General features: G+C 44.1%; 1 protein-coding gene across 1 annotated transcript in view; it reads right to left on the bottom strand.

The window, feature by feature from the left end:
• The window catches only part of klf7a (Kruppel-like factor 7a), a 50,410-nt gene that overhangs the window by 18,944 nt on the left and 10,236 nt on the right, over positions 1-21,230 (bottom strand). The window contains exon 2 of the mRNA XM_006800256.3: positions 881-1,508. Coding sequence (XP_006800319.1) covers positions 881-1,508 — 628 coding nt within the window. The remainder of the gene's footprint in view (positions 1-880; positions 1,509-21,230) is intronic.

Here is a 21,230-nt window from a genome sequence, read left to right as displayed (position 1 = left end):
TTATTCACAAGATATTTGAAAATGAAAACTTAATATTGTGTGACAATTTCACATACAGTTTGATAAGACTATAAATACTTCTGTAGTAGTTCTAATAGTGGGAATCTGACATTGTGCCCTGTGCTGTGTAAGCTATATGCTATGTATGCATTACGTATTCAATTGCGTATGAGTGATGCCATCTGCAAGGTATTTACTTGTGGAACATTTCTGTCCTCCTATTTTGAAAGTACAGTCGCTACTAACCAGCTAGACTCAGGCCTTCCTGTGTCATGTTTCCATACCAGAAGGCTGGCTAGTCATTTTTGTGGCTCTAGACGTCCACAGCGAGATAGAGGACGACTCTAAGAAGAACCTTCTCCTGTGCACCAAGATTACAGAGGCTAGAGAACAAGGACTGCAGCCCATACCTGCTGTCCAGGGGACCGTCAGCAGGATTAGAGACTCACTAGAGAGTAAACGCATGTCAGGGGTGATTTGTGTCAGAAGGATAGCAGCACTAGTGAAAGGAACGGTTTACAGGATGGTAGTGAGACCTGCTATGATGTATGGCTTGGAGAGTGTGGTTCAGAGGCCGAACTGAAGATGACAGGATTTATATTGGGAGTGACCAGAATGGACAAGATTTGAAATTAGTACATCAGAGTGAAAGTTCAGGTTTATTCAAGGATGAGATGGTTTGGACATGTGCAGAGGATAATGGATATGTTGGACAAAGGATGCTGAAGATGAAGATGCCAGGCAGGAGCAAAAGAAAAAAAGATTTGTGGATGTAGTGAAGGACGGAGGAGGATTCTAGAAATGAAATGGAGGCATATGATGTGCTTGGGTGACCCCTAAAGGGAGCAGATGAAAAGAGAAGAAGAAGAAGACTTCTTACCTGTATGTGTCCTCTGATGGGCCTTTAGGTGGGAGCTCTTGGTGTACACCTTTCTGCAACCATTGAATTGGCAACGGTGAATCCTCTTCTTGTTTTCTGGTAGCTCTCCAACCCCGATCACACATGCAGCCCCCTCATCTTCATCTTTCACCTGGACAGGAAGCGTGTGTCCCGCCACCAACCTGGCTGCGCTAAGCCCCACCTTCCTGGCTACCAGCTTCAAGGTGAGTGTCCCATCAGCGGAGGCCGTCAGCGTCTGGTTGGGTTTGACGAGGTGTCGGCCGAGTTCTGGCGATGACGGAGGTGTCAGGGAGGTGACGGCACTCAGCTGAGCCTGGTGGACCCCTTCCATGCCCTCTACATTTTCCAGCCCTTGTCCTTTGGGTTTGAGGTCTCTCCTCACAGCGCCAGGGGAAGGGAAGTTCTTTCGAGTAGGGCAAAGGATCACCGGAGGTGGGCTCGGTGGTTCTGGGAGGCTCGGCAGGCTGGGGAGCAGGGTGTCTGACAGCTCCTCCTCTCCATCCTCCTTCATGTATGCTGGAGTTAGGAGGCCATCCAAGTCTTGGTCAAAGAGCTCCGACAAACGCTTGGGCTCTGTCTGCAGATAGCGCTCCAATTCCAGGCAGGTCTACAGGAAGGAAAAAGTGGGAGAAAAAACACTCGGTTTAGATTTAACCCAGGCAAATTCACACATTCGGTCATTTGCACACCCTCGCTCTCAAATCCCACTTGACAATTTCAACAGCCCATCAGATCATCCGATATGCCTTTACATGCTGTGCAGAGAAAAACCTGCATGGTGCCATCCACTCACCCACACAGGCAACTGAGCAGCTCTGCCAGCTGTCACACACACACTCACACACACAAACACAGATAGCCACCAAGACAGCCAGGATTACCTGGCAACTCCAGCAAGACGGCTGATTAAACACTGATTGATTGCAACCGCTGTAGCACGGGAGGAGAAAAAAGAAAAAAGAGGAGGCAACGGGGAAAGCAGGGGGAGAACTCCTAAACTGTACAGAACTCCTATCAAACAACATTTTATGGAGCTTTGACAAACCATGTGCACACAGGCTTCCACTGAGCCAAGATAGGAAGATTTATTCAGCTGTAGTTATGGTCCGCTTCATCCCTATTACTCCAAACACCTCTCCCCGCGGAGGGCAAATAAAAGGCTGCATCCCAGATTTGTGCGAACTGGCATCCTGAGAAGTCTATTACTTTCCAACAAGCCGGCAAGGTTCTAGGAGGAAGAGCGAGCGTGCGACGGTGGGGTTGGGGAGTAGGGGGGAGGAAAGAGACGCTCCATGTCCAAGGATGAAGCTATTACATTTGAATGGCCGGCCACAGTTTGATCCGAGGGATCGTTGTGTTTTGCTTGTAGCCACTAACCCGTTTTGACAGCTGAGATGGAGGCTAGCAGCTCCACTGGGCGCGTGCAACTCGCCACTTCATTTGTGTGTAAATAGGCACTGACAGACAGAGCAGCTAGTTCCATTATCAGGAATAAGGTTGTGCAGACTGAACACATCAGAGACATTTACAATCTTACAGCAGCACCCACCCCACCACCACCATCACCACCCCTTTCCTTGTTTGCACCTTCTAAAAATAAAACTGCACGTTTTTTCTCCTGTTTCGAAGGTGAGGTGGAGGGGTGGGGGTGTTGCCGAGGGATTTCTCCTTTAAGTCATTTTCTTCCAGGAACAAAAAGGGATTTGGAGTTGTTGGGGTTTTTTTGTTCTTGACTGCTTACAGTATTTGCATACTGACATCAAATTAAAAAGCTGCTCTGGACCACATCTACAGCGAGAAGTGAAGATAATGCACCGTGTCTCCTCCCTAGACTGTACGCCTACATGTTGTTTTTGCTGGGTTTTTTTTTACCTGGTGATGGCTTTAAAAAAATACGTTCTTTCATGCGCCGTCTGAGAGGTCTTTGCCGTTGATGGCTCCGCTGAACGAGAAGGGAGACGTCCCGCTCGCTGTTCTCTCTCTCTCTCTTTGGGAGCGAATTTAATATTGAAGCTGTCGAGATGTGACGGGAGAAGCACCCGTCGGTCAGTGAGCTATAGAAAAAAACGCAACCCTGCTCTGTTTACAGCATGGCCTCTAACACCTTCAGCCCATCCACCGATTGCCCCCCACCCAAAAAAATCAACCTGCTTTTCTTTTTACTTTTCTTTTTTTCCTCCTGCATTGTTGTCCCTTCCTTTCCCAAGGTGAGGACTAATTATCCGCTAAAAACCATCCAGTTAAAAGGTACTTTATTCGGCAAAATGCTGAGGACTGCAAACCAAGGTGAGTGTGTGCGAGGCAGCGATAGTTCAAGGGAGCGGAAAAGAGGATAGAAATGGATAAGTGGAGAGCGGGGCTGAGGAAGGTGAAGAAGAAAAAGAAGAAGAAGAGGAGGAAAAAGGAGACTGAAGGAGAGTGATGGTGGGGGGACAAGGTGGGAGAGTGAGACAGTGCGAGCGAAGGTCTTGACTTCATTTTCTCCGTGGGGGGGGAGGGGTGAATCCTTTTTGGGAGTGTGACATTTGCCGTAACGGGATCCTGTCAGCGGGCGAGCCACAGGCCTCGTGCACGCAAGCACGTAGGGGAGGGTTCACGCACGATAAATGTTCGGTTACGACCCACGGCGAGGTGCCGGGGGTGTACTCCAGCGTTGCGTGCGTGTGCATGCCTGCATGTATAAGGTGTATGTGCGCAGAATGGAAAGACGCTAACCCTTGCACGGAGGATGAAAGCGGGCCCCAGGTGAGGCGGTGATGGGCAATACAAGCTTATCGTGGGCTCTTTCTTTGAATCTGTCTTTCTTCACTCCAATCACTCCATCAAGCCCCCCCCCCCCCCCAACCTCCCCCAGGTGGTGACATTAACATTGTTAGAGAGAAGGTCATGTAGTTGATCAGCAGTTCCTCTGTGAAGTGGTGTGGGTGTATGTATGTGGCCGCATGTAATTATGCCAGTGTCTTGTGTGTGCGTGTGTGTGTGTGTGTGCACGCACGCATAATTATTGCAAGCGCGCGTGTGTATAATTGCGCTACCGTGTGTGTAATCATGCAGCTCTTGTACGGGTGTTTGTGTGAACACCTACGCATGTGCATAAACTGCTCGTTGCTGTTGTGGCCTGAGGTGAATGTGCAATTGGCATCTGTGTGTGTGAAATCAAGAGCCAAAGCATCCCACAACAGCCAGGATAAAGGAACACTCATGGCCCGCCTCGACTCCATTTGGACAAACGCCGATCTGGAGAGCCGGCATCAATTGGCTCTGCACAAAGCCAGCGTCCGTTTCCTAAAAGGCTTTCGGGATGATTCCTTCATGCGAGCCAAGATAAGCTGAGACAATCCAATGGCCGTTCCAGCAGCCCCGCCTCCTCCTCTACCTCCTCCTCCTCCTTCAAGCGGGTGGTTGGGTGACTTCCCAGCAACTCCAGACATCCATGTATTTTTTCATTTGTTGTTTTTCTTTTTTCTGTTGTATTCTGTATTTAAAGAGAAAAAATTGTAGATGCCATTTGTACACAGTAGATCTACATGCACGGTGGTGTAGTCATTAGCAATGTTGCTTCACATTAAAAATAGCCTCGATTTGAATCAACTAGTCATCTGCAGCGTTTGCTCCTGGATGTTCCGAAAGGAAGATACACTGACCAACTTTAGGAGGAATTTTGTTCATATTCAATCAGATTTAATTAATTAATTTTATATATTATCTTTAATCATATTTAGTTTATCGATTCATTTCCTTTACCCAGTTCAGGGTCTTTGGGAGGGTCTAGTACACCCTGTACAGGTCTCCACTAACAATACTTTAGAATCAATAATTACCTAACATGGATGTCTTTGAACTGTTGTAAGAAGGCAAAGTACCCAGAGATAACATGCAAACTCCATACAAAAAGGTCCCAGGCAGGCGGTGGACGTGAGTGCAAAACTTCTTATTGTAAGGTGAAGTGCAAATCACTGCAGCACCATGCTAACCAAACCAAAAAGGAATTAGTGAACAAGGTAATGAACATGGTGATAAATTGTTTGGGGATTCCAAAAGTGACAAAAAGGTTTGTTTGTATTATGTATGTAGATGTTGTTAGCATTATTAGGGGGGGAAAAGCTAACACACCACGATCTAAAGAAACTCAAGAACAGGAGAGAAACAAAGTCATTGACATCTATCAGTCTGGAAAGGGTTACAAAGCCACTTCTAAGGGTTTTTACAGCTGCAGGCCTCACTTGTCTCAGTTAAGGTCAGAGTTCATGATCCTACAATAAGAAAGAGACTGGGTAAAAATGGCATCCATGAGAGAGTTCAAGGAGAAAACCTCTGCTGACTGAAAGGATCACAAAGGCTCGTCTCACATTTGCCAAAAACATCTTGATGATTCCCAAGACTTTTGGGAAAATATTCTGTGGACTGACGAGACAAAAGCTGAACTTTCTGGAAGGTTTAAGTCCCGTTACATCTGACATAAAAGTAACAGTATTTCATATAAAGATCATCACAGCAACAGTCAAACATGGTGGTGGTAGTGTGATGGGGCTGCTTTGCTGCTTCAGGATGACTTGTTGTAATTGATGGAACCATGACTTCTGCTCTGAAGGAGGATGTCCGGCCATCAGTTCATAGCCTGAACCTCAAGAGCACTTGGGTTATGCAGCAGGACAGTGATCAGAAACACAGCAGCGAGTCCACCTCAGAATGACTCAAAAAAAAAAAAAAGAAGGCTTTAGAGTGGCCGAGTCAAAGTCTGGACTTTTCAGACTGAAATGCTTTGGCCATTCATGCTGGAAAATCCTCCAAAGTGTCTAAATTAAACCAATTCTGCAAAGAAGAGTGAACCAAATTTCTGCACAGTGATTTGAAAGACTCATTGCCAGTTATCACAAACGCTTGATTGCAGGTCTTGCTGTCAAGTGTTGCCCAACCAGTTATTAGTGTAAAGGGACAATTACCTTTTCACATAGGGCCAGGTAGGTTTGGATAACTTTTATTCCTTAATAAAGAAAATCATCGTCTCAAACACTGACTGCATTTTGTAAGTTTTCTATGGTTTTCTTACATTAAATTTTGTATTACTATAGCTGTTATAGCCATTTTTTTTTTTGTTTTTCTCGCCATCGTTTGCAATTTGAGCACAGCTCTGGTTAATTTCATGCTGTGGCTTCAGAATGCCCAAAATAACCTTTACAAGAAACAAAAGATCGGTTATGCTGAAAAGAACTTCATTTTTATCAGATCATTTAGCACAGAAACATTTTAAATAAGTTCAGCGACACATGGACCAAGTTTCCATCAGACATGCGTCTTTTCTCCATGCTGCATGAGTTTCTACTCGTGAGATTTCCTATTTATCTAACAGTTATCTTATTTAACGGTCCACGAGAAAATACATTTCAGCTTCCAAAGTCACAAAGCTCAGGCACAAAAATATAAATAAAAATATCATGAAGCTGGTTTCATGTAAATTATTTTGATCAAGCTCATATCAACTGAACTAAACGGCCTTTCCTCCTCCTCCTTTGCTGCCTTTTGTTTTACTGAGCCACACTCTGAAATCACACGTGCACAACACACCTCTGCTTAGTGAGGCTTAAAATACAGCAGGTGTGATAAATATTCGCTGATCACAAGACTCACACGCCTTTCACAAAGTCGAGTGGGCTGAGAGCTGTGAACCAGGCCCAATTCACTCACTTGCACTCTTCACACTTTGACTTTTCTCATTTCTCCTCCTCCCTGTCTCGCTCTCACTCCTCCCCTCTTCCATGGGGGCCCTTGGCCTGGCAGCTGATCCTCTCTCTCCATCACCTCCCTTCACATTTGGCCTGCGCTGAGCCGCCTGCCATCACCATCAAAGCGCATGCTGCCTCCCAACTGTTAGCACCCCACTACGCTGCTAATAAAAAGCCTGGGTTATAAATATGAACAGACGAGCATGCATAATGCCCTAAAGGAAGGCCCAAAACACCACTAAACAGATAAATGTAATGGGGTGGATATGGCTCATTAATTTTAGGATGATCGTGTTTAGTTTTTACAGATGCCTTGATAGAGACAAGGTGCTATGAATAATATTCAGAGCTGATGCTAGCAGGGTTGAAAAGGGCAGGGCTATAAGGAGGTCCTGAGGAGGAGGGGTGATGCTGAACTATTGTTAAATACACTGAGGCTGTGAGGGTGGGGGGTGGGGGTGCTGTCACATCTTTTCAGAGATGACCCATCATTTCCTGCAGCACCTTCTTTGCAGTGTTGCATGGATATTTAGTTTTCCTGAGAATTAAAGTATCGGTAGTGGCTAGAGATTTCACACCCTGTGAAGCCAGACTGTCATAAAAAAAACAACTTAAATTTAATGTTACGAAAACATCTTAAGCAAATATATTTGTAATGATAAATTAATATAGCAGTTTGATATTTATATTGACATAACACTTTGACATTTCTTTGATTTTTGTCTTTAGCTATATGAAAAGAAATGAAAATATAAAAGCTAGAGCAAACAGCTGGTTAATTTAGCTTAGCATAGGCTAATTTGCAAACAACTAGGCAGTCTGGCAGCACTGTATGTAAAAGATCTATGTAGCCACTATGATGCGACTTGCTGGTTTCTGGAATACCATTAGTACTTAAGTTTTATATGTTCCACAATGTTTAACTAGGAGGATATCATGCCAAGTTACCAGCTTAGGCTAACTAGCTTAGTTAGCTTATTCTGTGAATGCACAAACAGACCTCTTACAGACTCAGATAGGCTGTTATAGCAATATTCTTTGTTAGATAACGCCACAAATATCGTTAAGAGGTGCAGTTTAGTGACATGAATTAGCTGCCATGACGCCTAGCAGACAGTTAGTGGCTACCACTGCTCGTGTTTGAATTCATGTTACAAAAAAGCTAAACTTTAACCTAAAGCTCGTGACTAATTGAAAAGTTTAGATCCTGTGTTGCTGTTACGAAAGAAGAAATCAGAAACATAACCCAAAATGTCTTCTTGTAACAAGCTTTTAATTTCTACTGTTAAATTGGCTGTTTATTGAGATTTAGGGACACTTGAACACTAACCACTTGATATTAACTCGTCCATCATTTTGGATGTGTAACAACTATGGTGGCAATGCAGGATCAAGTGTGTTACACCGCCCTAGAGACTGAAAAATATAAAAATCAACAGGCAACTGTGGCAACCTGCCAGCAACCAACGCAACCACCAGGAGGTTTTAGAAAAAGTAAGTATACTTTATTGATCCCCTTGGGGAAATTCCTCTCTGCATTTAACCCATTCACTCAGTGAAGCAGTGGGCAGTCATTGGGCGCCCGGGGAGCAGTGTGTAGGGACAGTACCTTGCTCAGGGGTACCGCAGGGTAGCTGTTCAGTGGATTTGAACCACCGACCTTCCGATCATGGGGCCACCAGGGATTTAGGTGCAACACCATCTTTGCAACCAGTCCATCCAACAACAGTCAGAAACGTCCACATACCACTACAATAATACACATTTTCCCCTAGCAACCAATGGTTGTATCATGTCCAATATGGATGACAACCAATCCTTTCCACTACTGTTGCTTTTCTAGGATTAATAATAGTGTTGTATAACAACAGATTACAGTATATTATAAAGTTTGTCTGTGTATAGAAGGTATGGCCCAGTGTTTAGTTCCTGACTGCAATCACCGCTCAGGTGGTTTGTGAAGTTTCACACTCACAAAGCGACCTGTAATTTAGGGTTTAAACATTTCCGTGGTACAGGGACCTCCATCAATCAGAAACATTGCTGTTTGAGTTTTGGACTGTGGGTAGAGTAGTTCTTTCCATGTTATTGTGGATAAAACAAGTTTTTGGTAAAATAAAGATGATATCAGACTGACTTGGGATTTCCACAGGAGTACAGACTGTTGTTTCACAATGCTGTAGCTCGCAGTGAGCCGACTTTGGATGGTTACAACATTATGTCTCATAATCAAAATCCCTATGGAGAATATGAACAGGATTTTCTGTAACTTTACTATTGAGCTGTAGGAGTACTGACTCAGCCAGCCTCAAGTGGCCATTAGAGGACCTGCAAATATTGGTACTTCTCCCCTGGCTAATTTTTCTTGGATTGAGCGCAATCTTTATCTTTAGATAGAAAACAGTCTGTATGTTTTCCTCTATTTTCAGTTTTTGTGTTAAACAAAACTAAGCTGTTACAATATTTACAGCACAGACGTGAGTGATGTCTTTAGATGGGTGCATACATTAGCCGTGCTGACTTTTGAAGCTTTCAGAAGAACAAAATAGAGGTTGCGCAGAATGCGCTTTTGATTGTCACCCCACCCCTTCTAAAGAAATCTCTTTGTCATCAACATGACACATTGATTATTTGTTTTGGCCATTTTCATATGTAGCAGGAGTTTGATTACTCATTTTAAAAGCCAGTAACATTCATGTCATGGATGAATTAAAATACGGCTTTGCTTCTCTCTGCCTTTTGTTGCGTCGCATCCAAGTGACAGTCTGTTTATTGCCTCTTGTATGCTTTTGTTTAAATCACACAATGTCATTGGTCACAGAAAATGGGGCGGCCTCGGCCTCTTTTCACGGGGCGTGAATGCAATAACGCTGCGATATCGGCTGTGATTAAAATCCCTCTGAGAAATTAATCACAGCGTTACCCTACAGGTAGGTAACAATCATATCAGCTTTCACATCTTGCCTGCAGCCGACCAAGTAACCAGATTGTCTTATCCTTTATTTCTTTTTCTTTGGATTTCATTTTAGGACAGTTGTTTTTTTGTTTTTTTAAATCTTGTTATCTGTAATCCAGAAACACGACTCCCACTTGTATCGAAGTAAAAGTTTGGGCGGGCACTCGATTCGGACAGAATGTCTGAGAGTGTGTCTGTGCGCTATGTGTGTGTTTTCCTGCCCAAAGTGTGTTATAAGGTCTGTGTCTCGCATTGATCTGGTGAGCCGGGCCAAACCATCACTTTGAGGTGACAGCTAAATGACCAGTAGCCCGAGGCGGCGGCCATCTCGCCAAAAGCTTTTGTGCATTTGTGTGTGTGTGTGTGTTTGCTAATCGATACCAAATGATACCATGCAGGAGCTCATCAGCAGTGGCCGTCGCAGCTGACAGAGACGGTAATCTATAGCTTCACTGAGCAATACTCACCCGCCCCCCTCGCCAACCCCATCTCACCCATATACACACACACATAAAATCTCCAAAAAAGCATGCCCTCCCGACTAAGCTCCCCTTCAGGGTTTTTGCTCCTTGCACACTTAAGAAAGCTGGCCCCCAGATTCCAGACTCCTTGGAGAGAAGCATTGCGTCATCGGCAGATCCCATATGAGCGGGTAACCTGCCTACAGGGCCAGAAGGAGGGGAAGGATGGAGAGGGTGGATGTGGGGGAGACAGGTGGGAGATAACGCCTCATTTTCCTCTATGCTGATCTGAATAGCGGAGCGCCCTCATGCTGCTGCGTTATTCTCAGTGGAGAGAGCAGCAGGGGGTGCGGTGTTTGGCCGGGAGGGATCTTAGAGCTCCCGATGCCCCGGCAGGGGCTGCCGAGCAGCGAAGCAGGGAGAGGAGACACAAAGAGAAGGAGCTGAAGGAGGAGAAACCGAGTTAAATCGGTGAGACGAGACACATATGACAGACAAGTGAGAGATGAAGAAACAGGCCTCAGTGTGTGGAAGATGAGCAGGTTTTGATTTAGGTTAAGTTGAAGATGAGGTACAGGGTGGTGTATGCAAAAAAAAGGAAATAAAAGGCTGCAGATTGGAGTAAGGGAGGAAAAACAGGGGAGAGAAGGACAGGAAGCTTTAAATGCCACAGACAGGAGACAGGTGTCCTCCTCTTCCTCACTGACTAACAGCTCCATCTCTCCAGGCAGCCGAGCCTCACCTAGCTTCAGATAACACACTACGGAAACAGCTTAATTACACACACTGCCTTATCAGGCGACATTAGCCTCACAGTAATAATCAGAGCCGCCGTCAAAACCTGGCAACGCAGCAGCTCGAGGCGGCTTTACACAGTGTGGGCTTCGAGCTGATAACAGACACTGCCAGTTGTTAAATCACAATTTGCTGACAGGGTTTGAGGGAATAATGCACATTTGGTTGTTAACCTGGCACCTCCTTTATATGCAGTCAATTTTTGTTTGGATGGGCGCACTAATAGGCACAATGGCCACTCGAAGCTGTTTATAGGCGCCGTTTTTCTATCCCTGCTCTGCTGGACTCGCTTTCCTCGAATCCAGCAGGGTTTGCTCATCAGTTACATTCGCAGAGCGACTGCCCCAGTAAGAGAATAAGGTTTATTTTGCTTTAGATTGGAACGCGGTAAGTAAGGCTTCAGTTATGGGAGCTTTATGTGTGTGCGTGTCTGTTTGTGTGTGATCTTCAAAGCACCTTTCATCTAGCAGGAAAACCACAATGATGGAGCACTCAGAGCATAAAAACCTGGTGACCTCTGCCTAATGGAGCAGAAAGACATTTCCCACTGCTTTCTCCGAGCAGACACAACAGAAAGGCACACATCCCCATTACCCTGACACCGGGGACCTCCCACTCTGTTTTCCCATAACACAACAACATGGATGGCAACGAAATAAATAAATGAACAAATAATACAAGTGATAAAAACAATGTCACCACAAGGTCCACTAACTGTTCACACATGTTGCCCACCATCCTGTTAGGACTTTCAAGTTGTCGCACGCTGGTGTGTGGCTAGCGCGAGTCTAGGCTGTATATAAAAAATGAACAGGGCCAAGGTGACATCACCCACTGGACTTCTGTAATGATGCTGGTTTAAAGTGGTTGGAATGGTAGAGTTATCTAATGCTGACAAGCTCAATTGGCAAGGCACATCTACAAACTGCACGGATGCAATGCACAGACAGGCATCTGCTAATTAGGGTTAAACTGCATGGACTTAATAATGATATATTTACTGTCACTGCACATACACAACATAATTAGGTGAAATGACACATGAGAGCAGAATGATGGAAAAATCACGTTCAGGGACACAAAATAATGTTGAGAAATACGAAAAAACAACAACGTTGACATCAAGTAATCAGTAAATTTTAATCAGTAGATCACAGGTTGTGAGTATATGGAAGTATAGGAACTGCCATGAGATCGCGATGTATAAAAGTACAAAAGGGAAAGTAAAAGATACACACGAGACATTTTATATTCTATGGGCATTCACTGCACGGTTGATTCTATTAAAATAATAGAATTTTACTGAGCTGAACTGCAGCATGGACTTCCTGCATGTTTAACACAATTAACCACACAGCAAACCGTATTATTGTTAAATAATTTCATTAAAAATGCTCCAAAAGGCACCAACACCACAAAGAAGGTCAAGAGGTCCGGCTCAGTGATTTAAAAATGAGCTGAGGTGAGGAGTAGCAGACAGCTAACCAGCCACAGCTGTCACTCAAAGCGGTCAGAACCTTTACCGTATGTGACTTTAACACTAGAAGTGCCAACGGGGTCACTTTGACCTGTTGGCATTTTAAAAATCATGTAACCCCTTCATCTTGTATTTCATGACCTTTCCTAAAATGGGTTTATTCATCTTTAAAGTGAATTTTTGGACGCTCGGGACAAAAAGAAAAACAAATGACAACCATCTATACATTAAACGCCTCAAAATGAGTCAATTTCACCGCTGTAAGAAGGTAGCATAAAATGGGCTCGACATTTGCAATATGTAGGTTGCCTGGTAAGTAGAGTTGGGCATTTCATTGAAAAATGAATCAAAACTGACATTCAGAACCTCCAATCGACACCGTCTCGACCACGTGAGAAGCATCATGGAGGGAAATGCTGAGCTGACTGCGCAACAGGTGCAAATAAAAATGCTGTGTCCGTTATTTGGACATATTTTTTGGCTTTAGTAGAGACTGCGTCAAACAAAAAGAAGAAAACTGTAAAAAAAAGAAAAAGAAAAATCTGTTACAACACTCAAAGCACAATCATGTTAGTGAAATCAATATCCCAGCTTTAGTAGTTGAGCATATTTACAGTATAAAGCTTCTAAACTATGAGGGAAAAAACTATATATATATATATATATATATATATATATATATACACACACACATATATATATATAGATATATATGCGTATGTGTGTGTCTGTGTATCGGTGCATAAAGTGATTAATCATTAATTGTAATTCTATGAATGTATTTTTGTTTACTTGCATTTTGAGATGAAGGCTGCTATAACACGAAGTACAGAGGACTGTAGCGAGTATAGTTACGAAGAGTGGGCCAGAGTGTGTGTGGGTTGCTGGCTGTGCAGAGCAGCGGGGGAATCGTAGTTGAACCGAGAAGACAGACTGTGGAGTACCAATCCAAGCAAATAAAGAGTGAAATCCGGAGCAGAGCAGTCGAATTGGACAGGTTTTAACCCTCAGGAGCAGAGCTGAGGAGGGCTGCAAAATGAGGTGGAGCAACGAGATGGTTGCTCTTTACGCCTTGAAAGCCTGCTAGGAGTAATCCTTGAAGCTCTTTTCTAAACTGAGCACTTTCTGTCATATTTCAAGCCTGCTTATGGAACAAAATAACTGGGTGTGCATCAGGAGTCAGTGAGGTTGGTCTCTGTCTATGCAGCTACCCTTGGAAAAACTCGGATCCAGTTCTAAAGGTTATCGAACCACATTTTTATTGATATACACAGAGATGTCAAAACTCGTCATTAAGGGTACCCGGGGGGTCTGGGAACTATTAAACCCCCTAAAACTTAAAAAAAAAAAAAAACTCTTGTTTTTCCTTCATTGTCATTACTGCTATCCCAGAGGTAGTTTCAGTGTTAGGCCTATATCCACTTGTAACAAATTACTTATATATAAATTAACCACTTGTATAGATGTAATGAAGCTAGACCACAACAGTTTTTTGTGCAAGTCTCTACACATGCTTATTTCTGCTGCAGAATTTCACATGGGCATCAGTGGACCTGACTCACTTTTGGCCACTAGAGGAAATGCAGTTTTTGGCACTGGCTTCATTTTTCAGGCCCGCAGGTCAGGTTGCCCTTTGGTTAGAAACTGAATTTGATGGGGAACAGTTGGTGGACCTCAGAGGTCAAACAAACGGTAACTTAAGCAAATAGGAAAAGGCTGCAAAAGCCCACAAAACACAAACACAAAGGAAGTAGAACAAAGCATCTAACCACTCAGGGTCACCATATAAATCTCCAGAAAAGCTACTGAGTGGGACACGTAGATGGTCTTCTATCAGTCTGTCAAATATTTGCAGGTTGCTTAAAAATGTAGAGCGATCACTTAGTTCGATAATGAAAACAGAAACAAGGTTCTGCTTGGTTTCTATAAGCTCCAGGCTTAGATCAGAGCTTTCCCAATTTCCATATCACATTTTGAACTTTTGGAAAAATAATGAGTATACACACAGCTTTTCCTAAATATGGAAGCCGCTGTTGCCTTAAGCTGTTTGTACAGTACATGACAAGTTGGCGTGTGACTATTTTTACGTAAATTTGCTACTGTACCCCTTACAGTAAACAACTGCTGACACGTTTGGATAATCCATCCTTTCCACAGCAGACAAAGCGCCACGCGAATCCTCCAAACGCCCAGAAGTACCTCGACAAGTTAAACAGATTGAACTCTAGAAGATCTGCCGACCTTGAGAGCGATACAGACGTTATTAAGAGGTCTTAACGCCCGGGATACAACAAGTGCACCGAATATAAAGACCTCTCCTGTTCCATCTAAATAGCTTGTGACAAAGTGTGGAAAATGTCTTTATTCTGGCATTAAGTCGAGGGTAGGAGAGGTGAGGGTGAAATCGGATAAAGGGAATAGAAAAGAAAAGAAGAGAAGAGAAGGAGCATCTTGAGACTGAAGATGATGAATGAAGGAGAAGAGGATGAGATAGATGCAAAAAAAAAAAAGAATAGCGGGCCATGGAGGATGGGGTGGGGTGTATAATCCCGATGACTGGAGCCGTGTTGCACTCGCTGGGGAGGGGAACTCTGTCTCTCTTTAACTGGATTTGGGTGAGCTGCTGTTTATCGGCGTATGAGTCGCCAAGTGCTCCCTCTCAGCTGTCAAAACCATCCTAATCTAATCTGGAGACATTTCAGCCATTTGCTTTCAACACAGCACAGTGCATATGGTCATGCTTGTACGCTCGTGTCACTGGGAATGAACCACAACATGTATATGTATGGGGTGGCTTTTTTTTTTCAGATAGTGGGGGTCGGAGACAACAGTGGTTTTACAGCGGGGTTAGAGCAGCTTGCGACAGGATTTGGGGAGTCTGCGCTCTGGATGTGGGGACCCCATTGTGTGCGGCAGCCTGGCTAATCTTCATTACCGCACACAATGACGGGGCAAGAGAATGGGGCCTTGGCTGGAAAAAGGCACGGAGAAACAAAAGAGCGGCGAGCAGCGAAAGACAGGGGAGGAGGGCCGAAAATAACAGAGGGCTAGAGGAGGGAGATAAAGAGAACAGTGAAGCGGAAAAACTCTGTTTCCTCCTCATACAGTAGCAGTCAGCGAGGGCCCGCTCGGTACCCCAATCACGTCCACACACCGTGAAGTGCAACTGTGGCGCTGTGCCCGCACTGATAAGAGCCCAAAACGGTTTGTTTTTACGCGCTGAATAAGAAGCCACAGATTCTGTTTACCCTGCTTTTGCGTTGCAAGTGTTGTGTAACTGTGCGCCTGTCGGAGCCACAGTTTAAGCCTTTGTCACTCATTACAACACCAAATCTGAGGGTTAGCTAAGAAGCAAAAAAAAGGAGGAGGAAGAGGGGGTGGCAAGAAAACAAGCAAAAGCAGGTCAGTGGCACAGCCTTGCAAGGCCAAGGTGGATTTAGTTCGAGGGGGGGGTGGAGAGGTCGCGAGTGTGCGCAAAGTTACGCAAGGGTGTGCGCATTTTTGGAGCCGCACAACAGGAGGTGGGGGCCGCTGTCGTTCTGTCTTTATTCCGGCTGTAGCTGCTTTCAAAACAAACCTGAGCGACAAAGATTAGCGCAAGCTGCTTAAGATATTGAAAGACGTCTTCTCGCCACCACCGCCACCGCTGCTTTGGGCTCCCCTCCAAGCGATAGTGTAGCGAGGGAGTGAGAGTCAGTGAGTGAAAGTGTGTGTGCGTGTGTGTGTTTAGGTTGTATGAGGATGGGCGGAGGCAGCGCGGCAGGCTGAACCCATTCACCCCTCGGTGCAGAGCGGCTGGCTTTTCAGCAGGAGTGTGAGGACTTTTCACCCCAATTTCATCATGACAATGCACAGCTGTGTGGCGGAGAAGAGGGGACTGGGGTTAGACACACTGAGAAAGGTGTTGGGAACTCATTGACTTTGGCCTTTAGGGTCTATGTTAGCCTGGTGAGTTGTACAGGTGGACAGATCGAGCCAAATATCAATGGTATCGATGCTAATGCTGGTATCGGTAATGGACAGATACTAGTGCGATGGGATCGATATTTTGTTTCCATTATCTAAGTTCAGTATGCAGCTCACTGAATTATGTTAAATAAATAATGTTGTTTTGGAAGTGGAAAACATATACCTCTGAATATCTGAGCCTTTTTTGAGCTGACTGTTACAACGGTTTTAATTATAGCACATTTGCAGCATATTTAAACAGAAGCTGACCCAAAGTGCTTTAGAGCGCATTTACAACCCAGGTGTTCAAAAAACCCCAAATACATGAAAAGCATGAAAATACATGAAAATGTTTTTTTTGTGTGTGTTTGCTAATTGTTGTGAAAAGTAAAAATTACAGTGATTTAGTGATCATTAAAATGTGTTCAGAATTTTCAAATTGATTATGATTAATCTGCCTTTATAGGTTAAAAGCATCAGTATTGATATCGGTCCTGTATATACTTGGTAAATACGCCCCCTCCTCCCATCTAAGAAGAGCTTTCAGCACAAAAAAGCGGGTGATTACAGGGCAAAAGGGTGAAACCTGGATTAAAAGACGTGTTAAGATTTCGGGGTTAAAGTTTAAAGGCTGGCAAATTAATGTGTTTTAAATTAACGGGAGGTCGTGACAGTTACAGTGAAATGTTTCTAAGACAGGAACAAGACCACGCGTTTACACGCACCACCTGCTCCACTGAATATTCAGGGGAAAAAAACAGCCACTTTTCTCCCACGTATAAACACACACACACATAAACCCAATAAACCCTGCCTGTCTCTGTCTCTTTCTTGCTTATACACACACACACACATAGCAATGAAAATTATTGATGTGCTCTCTTATAAAACAGTGGCTGCTCCCTGAAGTATTCCAGGCAACATCACAGGCTGAAAATAGCTGCCGACCCAAATAACTTTCCCCGCTGGAACGGAGAAGGAGCCAGACCACAGCCACTGGCGACTGGCTTTACTAATTGGCATCATTTTACAATGAAATAATATCTGGGGCAATAGACTGAATAACACATAGTGGTAAACTGGTGAGCGGGAGCGTATGTCGTGTAGCCACATGAGCTTGGAGGATGGGGGAGCGATGTAAGGGAGGGTCAGGCGGAGGGTGGGGATTCCTTCATTCTTGTTAGCATAAGTTATCAAACTGTTTTCCTCTGAAAATAAGCACAGGGGGGGAATTGGGTAGTGAAACATTTATGTGACACCATCAGTTTAGTTAAAAGACGAGGGAAAACACATCTACAGCGGAGGATTGTAAATGTTTTTAAGTCACAAACTGGTGTTTTGCTAAGATTTGACACAGATCCCCACAGAGATAGTTTGTTTTCATTGATATAGCATTGAATAATGGATTCTCTCTTTTTTGAGAAAATGTGAGTAAAAAAAGGCTACAGAAGCCACATCCGCACACATTTAAGCAAGTACACTTGGGTCTGTGTTTCAGTTTTAGGTTTGAAGGAAAAAATGAATAAATACGAATATCTGCTGTGATATAACAATGCGAAAACATGATGATGGCCATGATAACTGGTGCTACAGAAGCCAGGTGTAGATAAATTCTGCACCTGGATGTTGACGCTAGTGTGGATAAAACTTAAGGCTAATGCTGCTAGTATTGCTAAGGTTAGCCAAAATCTGACGTTGGGTGTTTGCCACATTAGGCAGAGTGCTGCACATTTCAACAACTATTTGTCGGCTAAGTTTCAGAGTTTTCTGAAGGTTGCCTTTTAGACTAGTCTAATGTTTTTTCTTCTCTCATTTAAGTGACTATAAATTAGTTGGCAGTAACATCCCATCAGGTCCAGAATCCTAAGAGCTTTGACAAAATAGCAGTAGTTGATTGAAGGCTGAAAAGGGTGTTTGAGTTGTAGTTAACCTAATGCAATGTTTTAAATGATTCTTACTCTTTCTGCTTTTTTGACGGTGGTTTGTTGTTCCTACCTACTTAAAATTACAACCTGTTCCCTTAACTTGATATTTTTATTTAAGTAAATTTGTGCAACTTAAGTTTCCCTTTTTTGTAAATTTGTTGGATTGATCTAAATTCTTAAGTTCATCATGCGTTACCAGTTGACTTAATATGATTATGTTGTTCCAACAATTCTCTTTTTTCCATGGGTGAGGATATTTTAGTATTAATAGTTCTTCTAGTTTACAATTTCCTTTTTTACAGCATGACCCTCACTTTACTTTTAAATGTGGGAACAAATTCTCTGTGCGGTGATTTTATTGTACAGGAGCTCCAAGGTGGACTGTGCTGTATTCATTTTTGTCCACCTTGTCCACCTCAGACTATCAGTACAAGTTCAGGTCACGCCACCTACAGAAATACTCTGATGATTCTGCAGTGGGTGAATGTATCGGTGATGGGCAGGAGGAGGAGTACGGTGCACTAGCGGATGATTTTATGTTTTGGTCTGGGAGGAATCACCGGCTTATAAATGTGAATAAGACCAAAGAGATGGTGATTGAAGTCAGAAGGAAGAGGATGGCTAGATGGCCTGTGTCTATTCTCGGACAGGATGTAGATGTAGTGGAGGAGTAATGGTACCTGGCTTCGACTTTGGCTGAGCTGGAAGACCAGCACAGGGGCTGTATACATAAAAAGGGAATGAAAAGTCTTCATTTTCTGAGGAAGCTGAGATCCTTCAATGTGCAGCAAAATGATGGAGACTTTCTACCAGTTACTTGTGGCAAGCACATTTTGAATACCGTTTGTGGCCTGCCAGTTGGACACATCATCAGAGCTGGCGACACCAACAGACTGAATAAAGTGATCAGGAAGACAGTGGACACTGTTGAAGCTGTGTTGGAGAGGAGGTCATTGAACAAACTGTTATCCACCTGCTAGACGGGCAGCAGATCACCTTCTCTAAAAGACACAGTGCAACGAAAACAGAAATGGGAAATCTTTTGTACCGCATGTTATCACCATCTGTAATACAATATATCTTATAATAATGCATCAAAGAGCTATGTCTTATTTTGACGACTGCGATTCAAGCCAAATGATTAAACAGGGAGATTTTATACCCACATGGTATGTCCAAAGAATCTGCATTTTTGGAAAAAAAGACGACGGTTCTGGTATTCGGATGACCCATGCTCATTTTGCTCAAGGCCCTGCACTTATGTCGACCACAAGACGACACCACCCAAACTCCCAGTTTAGGCCACAATATCAAAATCCCCCACCACTGCACGAACACATCCTGTAAACTGCTCACACACACACACACACGTACTTCTAGGGAGCAAGCGAGGGAGGAAGGCATAAATACAGATGTCTTTTGGCAGCCTAAATCTTAATTAGCACCAGGAGATTCATCTAATCAAAGGGTTGCCAGCCCATCATTAAGGCTAAAACACACAGTGCTCTCCACATACGAGAACAGAACAATGGGAAACAGAGGTATGCCGTCATGCTGATGAATGGCTCTTCCCACAGGTCTCATTAAATCACAGAAGGGCACTTCCCAGGCCGCTCGAAGAGTTAAGAAGGGTGCACAATCTTCTCACCCCCTCTGTCTGTCGACGCTTATAACATCCTTTTTCCCCCCAAGTAAGCGTGTTAAAACATTATTTTTCATAGTGGAAAAACTGCGCTTTCAGGCTCTGACATACGGACTAATCCCAATTCAAGCTGAATCCGTCTGGTTTTGAGGAAACAAGTCATATCTTTTTCAGACAACTCAACCCTGCAGGGGCTTGGAATGACTGAAACTACATGACATACCCAGTTGGCTTGAGATATCTGTGTCTTTAGGGTAATTTGGGACCCAGTTTAATCTTCCAGAGAATTTAGCGTCAGCTGCTGACAATGGAAAACATGCTTTATCTATTTCCGAGCATCCAGCTGAGTCCTCACCCCTGGCTGCGAGCTGCCAAAACAGGTATGATGCTCTCTAAATTTTAAGTGAATGATGTGAAACAGCTTTGAAGAGGAGGATGACAGAGAAACTAATACATCGGGGTAGGTAGATTGAAACCGAATCTCATAAACGAGATGAAGGAGATAAGAAAGATAAAAGAAGGATGGGTGAAAAGGGAACAGGATGACACAAAAATACAAAAGGAGATAAAGGAAAGAGAGACTGCTGCAAGAACAAATAGATCAATCATTGGAGAGATAAAGTGAGGGAGCGATATAATGACAGATGAAAATGCCCTGTCACGCTGGCCAACCGGCCGGACAGCTTCGGAGTACCAAGCCACTGCACTGGGGGAACAAGTGCAGACCGGCTTTGCATGTCAGCCAACATGCAAAGCACAGTCGGGATTGCATACAAATCTGCAAAGACCCACAAACTCCTAGGAGCTTATGTCATGCACCTGAAAGTCGAGCACACCAATAACTGGCATTGTTATGTCTTTACTGGATACCCCGAGTCCGACCTCAATCTGAGATAACATCCTTTCGTAATACTTTTACAGCACGTCGTCGACAAGGTCTGCCTTGGTTCTTCACTGCTGACTGTCCTGCTTTATAGGCCATCCAGCCGGTTTCAGAGAGTGTCACGTCCTTGCCGCTGTCACCACAGAGAGCTTAGAGCCGTGATTGATGACTTCAGATGACATCAACAAGCAGCGGTGTTTACTCTGGGCAAATTGCCCTTGTCTCCCCCACCCCCCTTTCCATCTCTTTTTACCCCTTTCTCTTTTGCAATCTTTGAAGCGAGATGGTCCACATGGCTGGATTTCTGGTTTCTGGATGGCTAGAAGTCTCTCGGGGTGGGATTAGCCTCACAGACTGACAGCTAAACAAACAAATAGTCCAAAACTGGTCTTCCTGCTTGCTGAGGCTGCCTAGCAACAGGTAGGCTGGAGGAGGGGGATGCAACGCTTCAAACGCTACAGCCGATTATGGCTCCGAAATGCCTGGACATTGTGTGGATGTGTGGGCTTTATTAAAGCC

The sequence above is a fragment of the Neolamprologus brichardi genome, chromosome 23, assembly GCF_056152115.1.
Source record: "Neolamprologus brichardi isolate AB-2024 chromosome 23, ASM5615211v1, whole genome shotgun sequence".
In the NCBI taxonomy this organism is placed as follows: domain Eukaryota; kingdom Metazoa; phylum Chordata; class Actinopteri; order Cichliformes; family Cichlidae; genus Neolamprologus; species Neolamprologus brichardi.
Note: the sequence above shows the minus strand (reverse complement) of the source record. Positions and strands in the feature narration are given on the sequence as shown.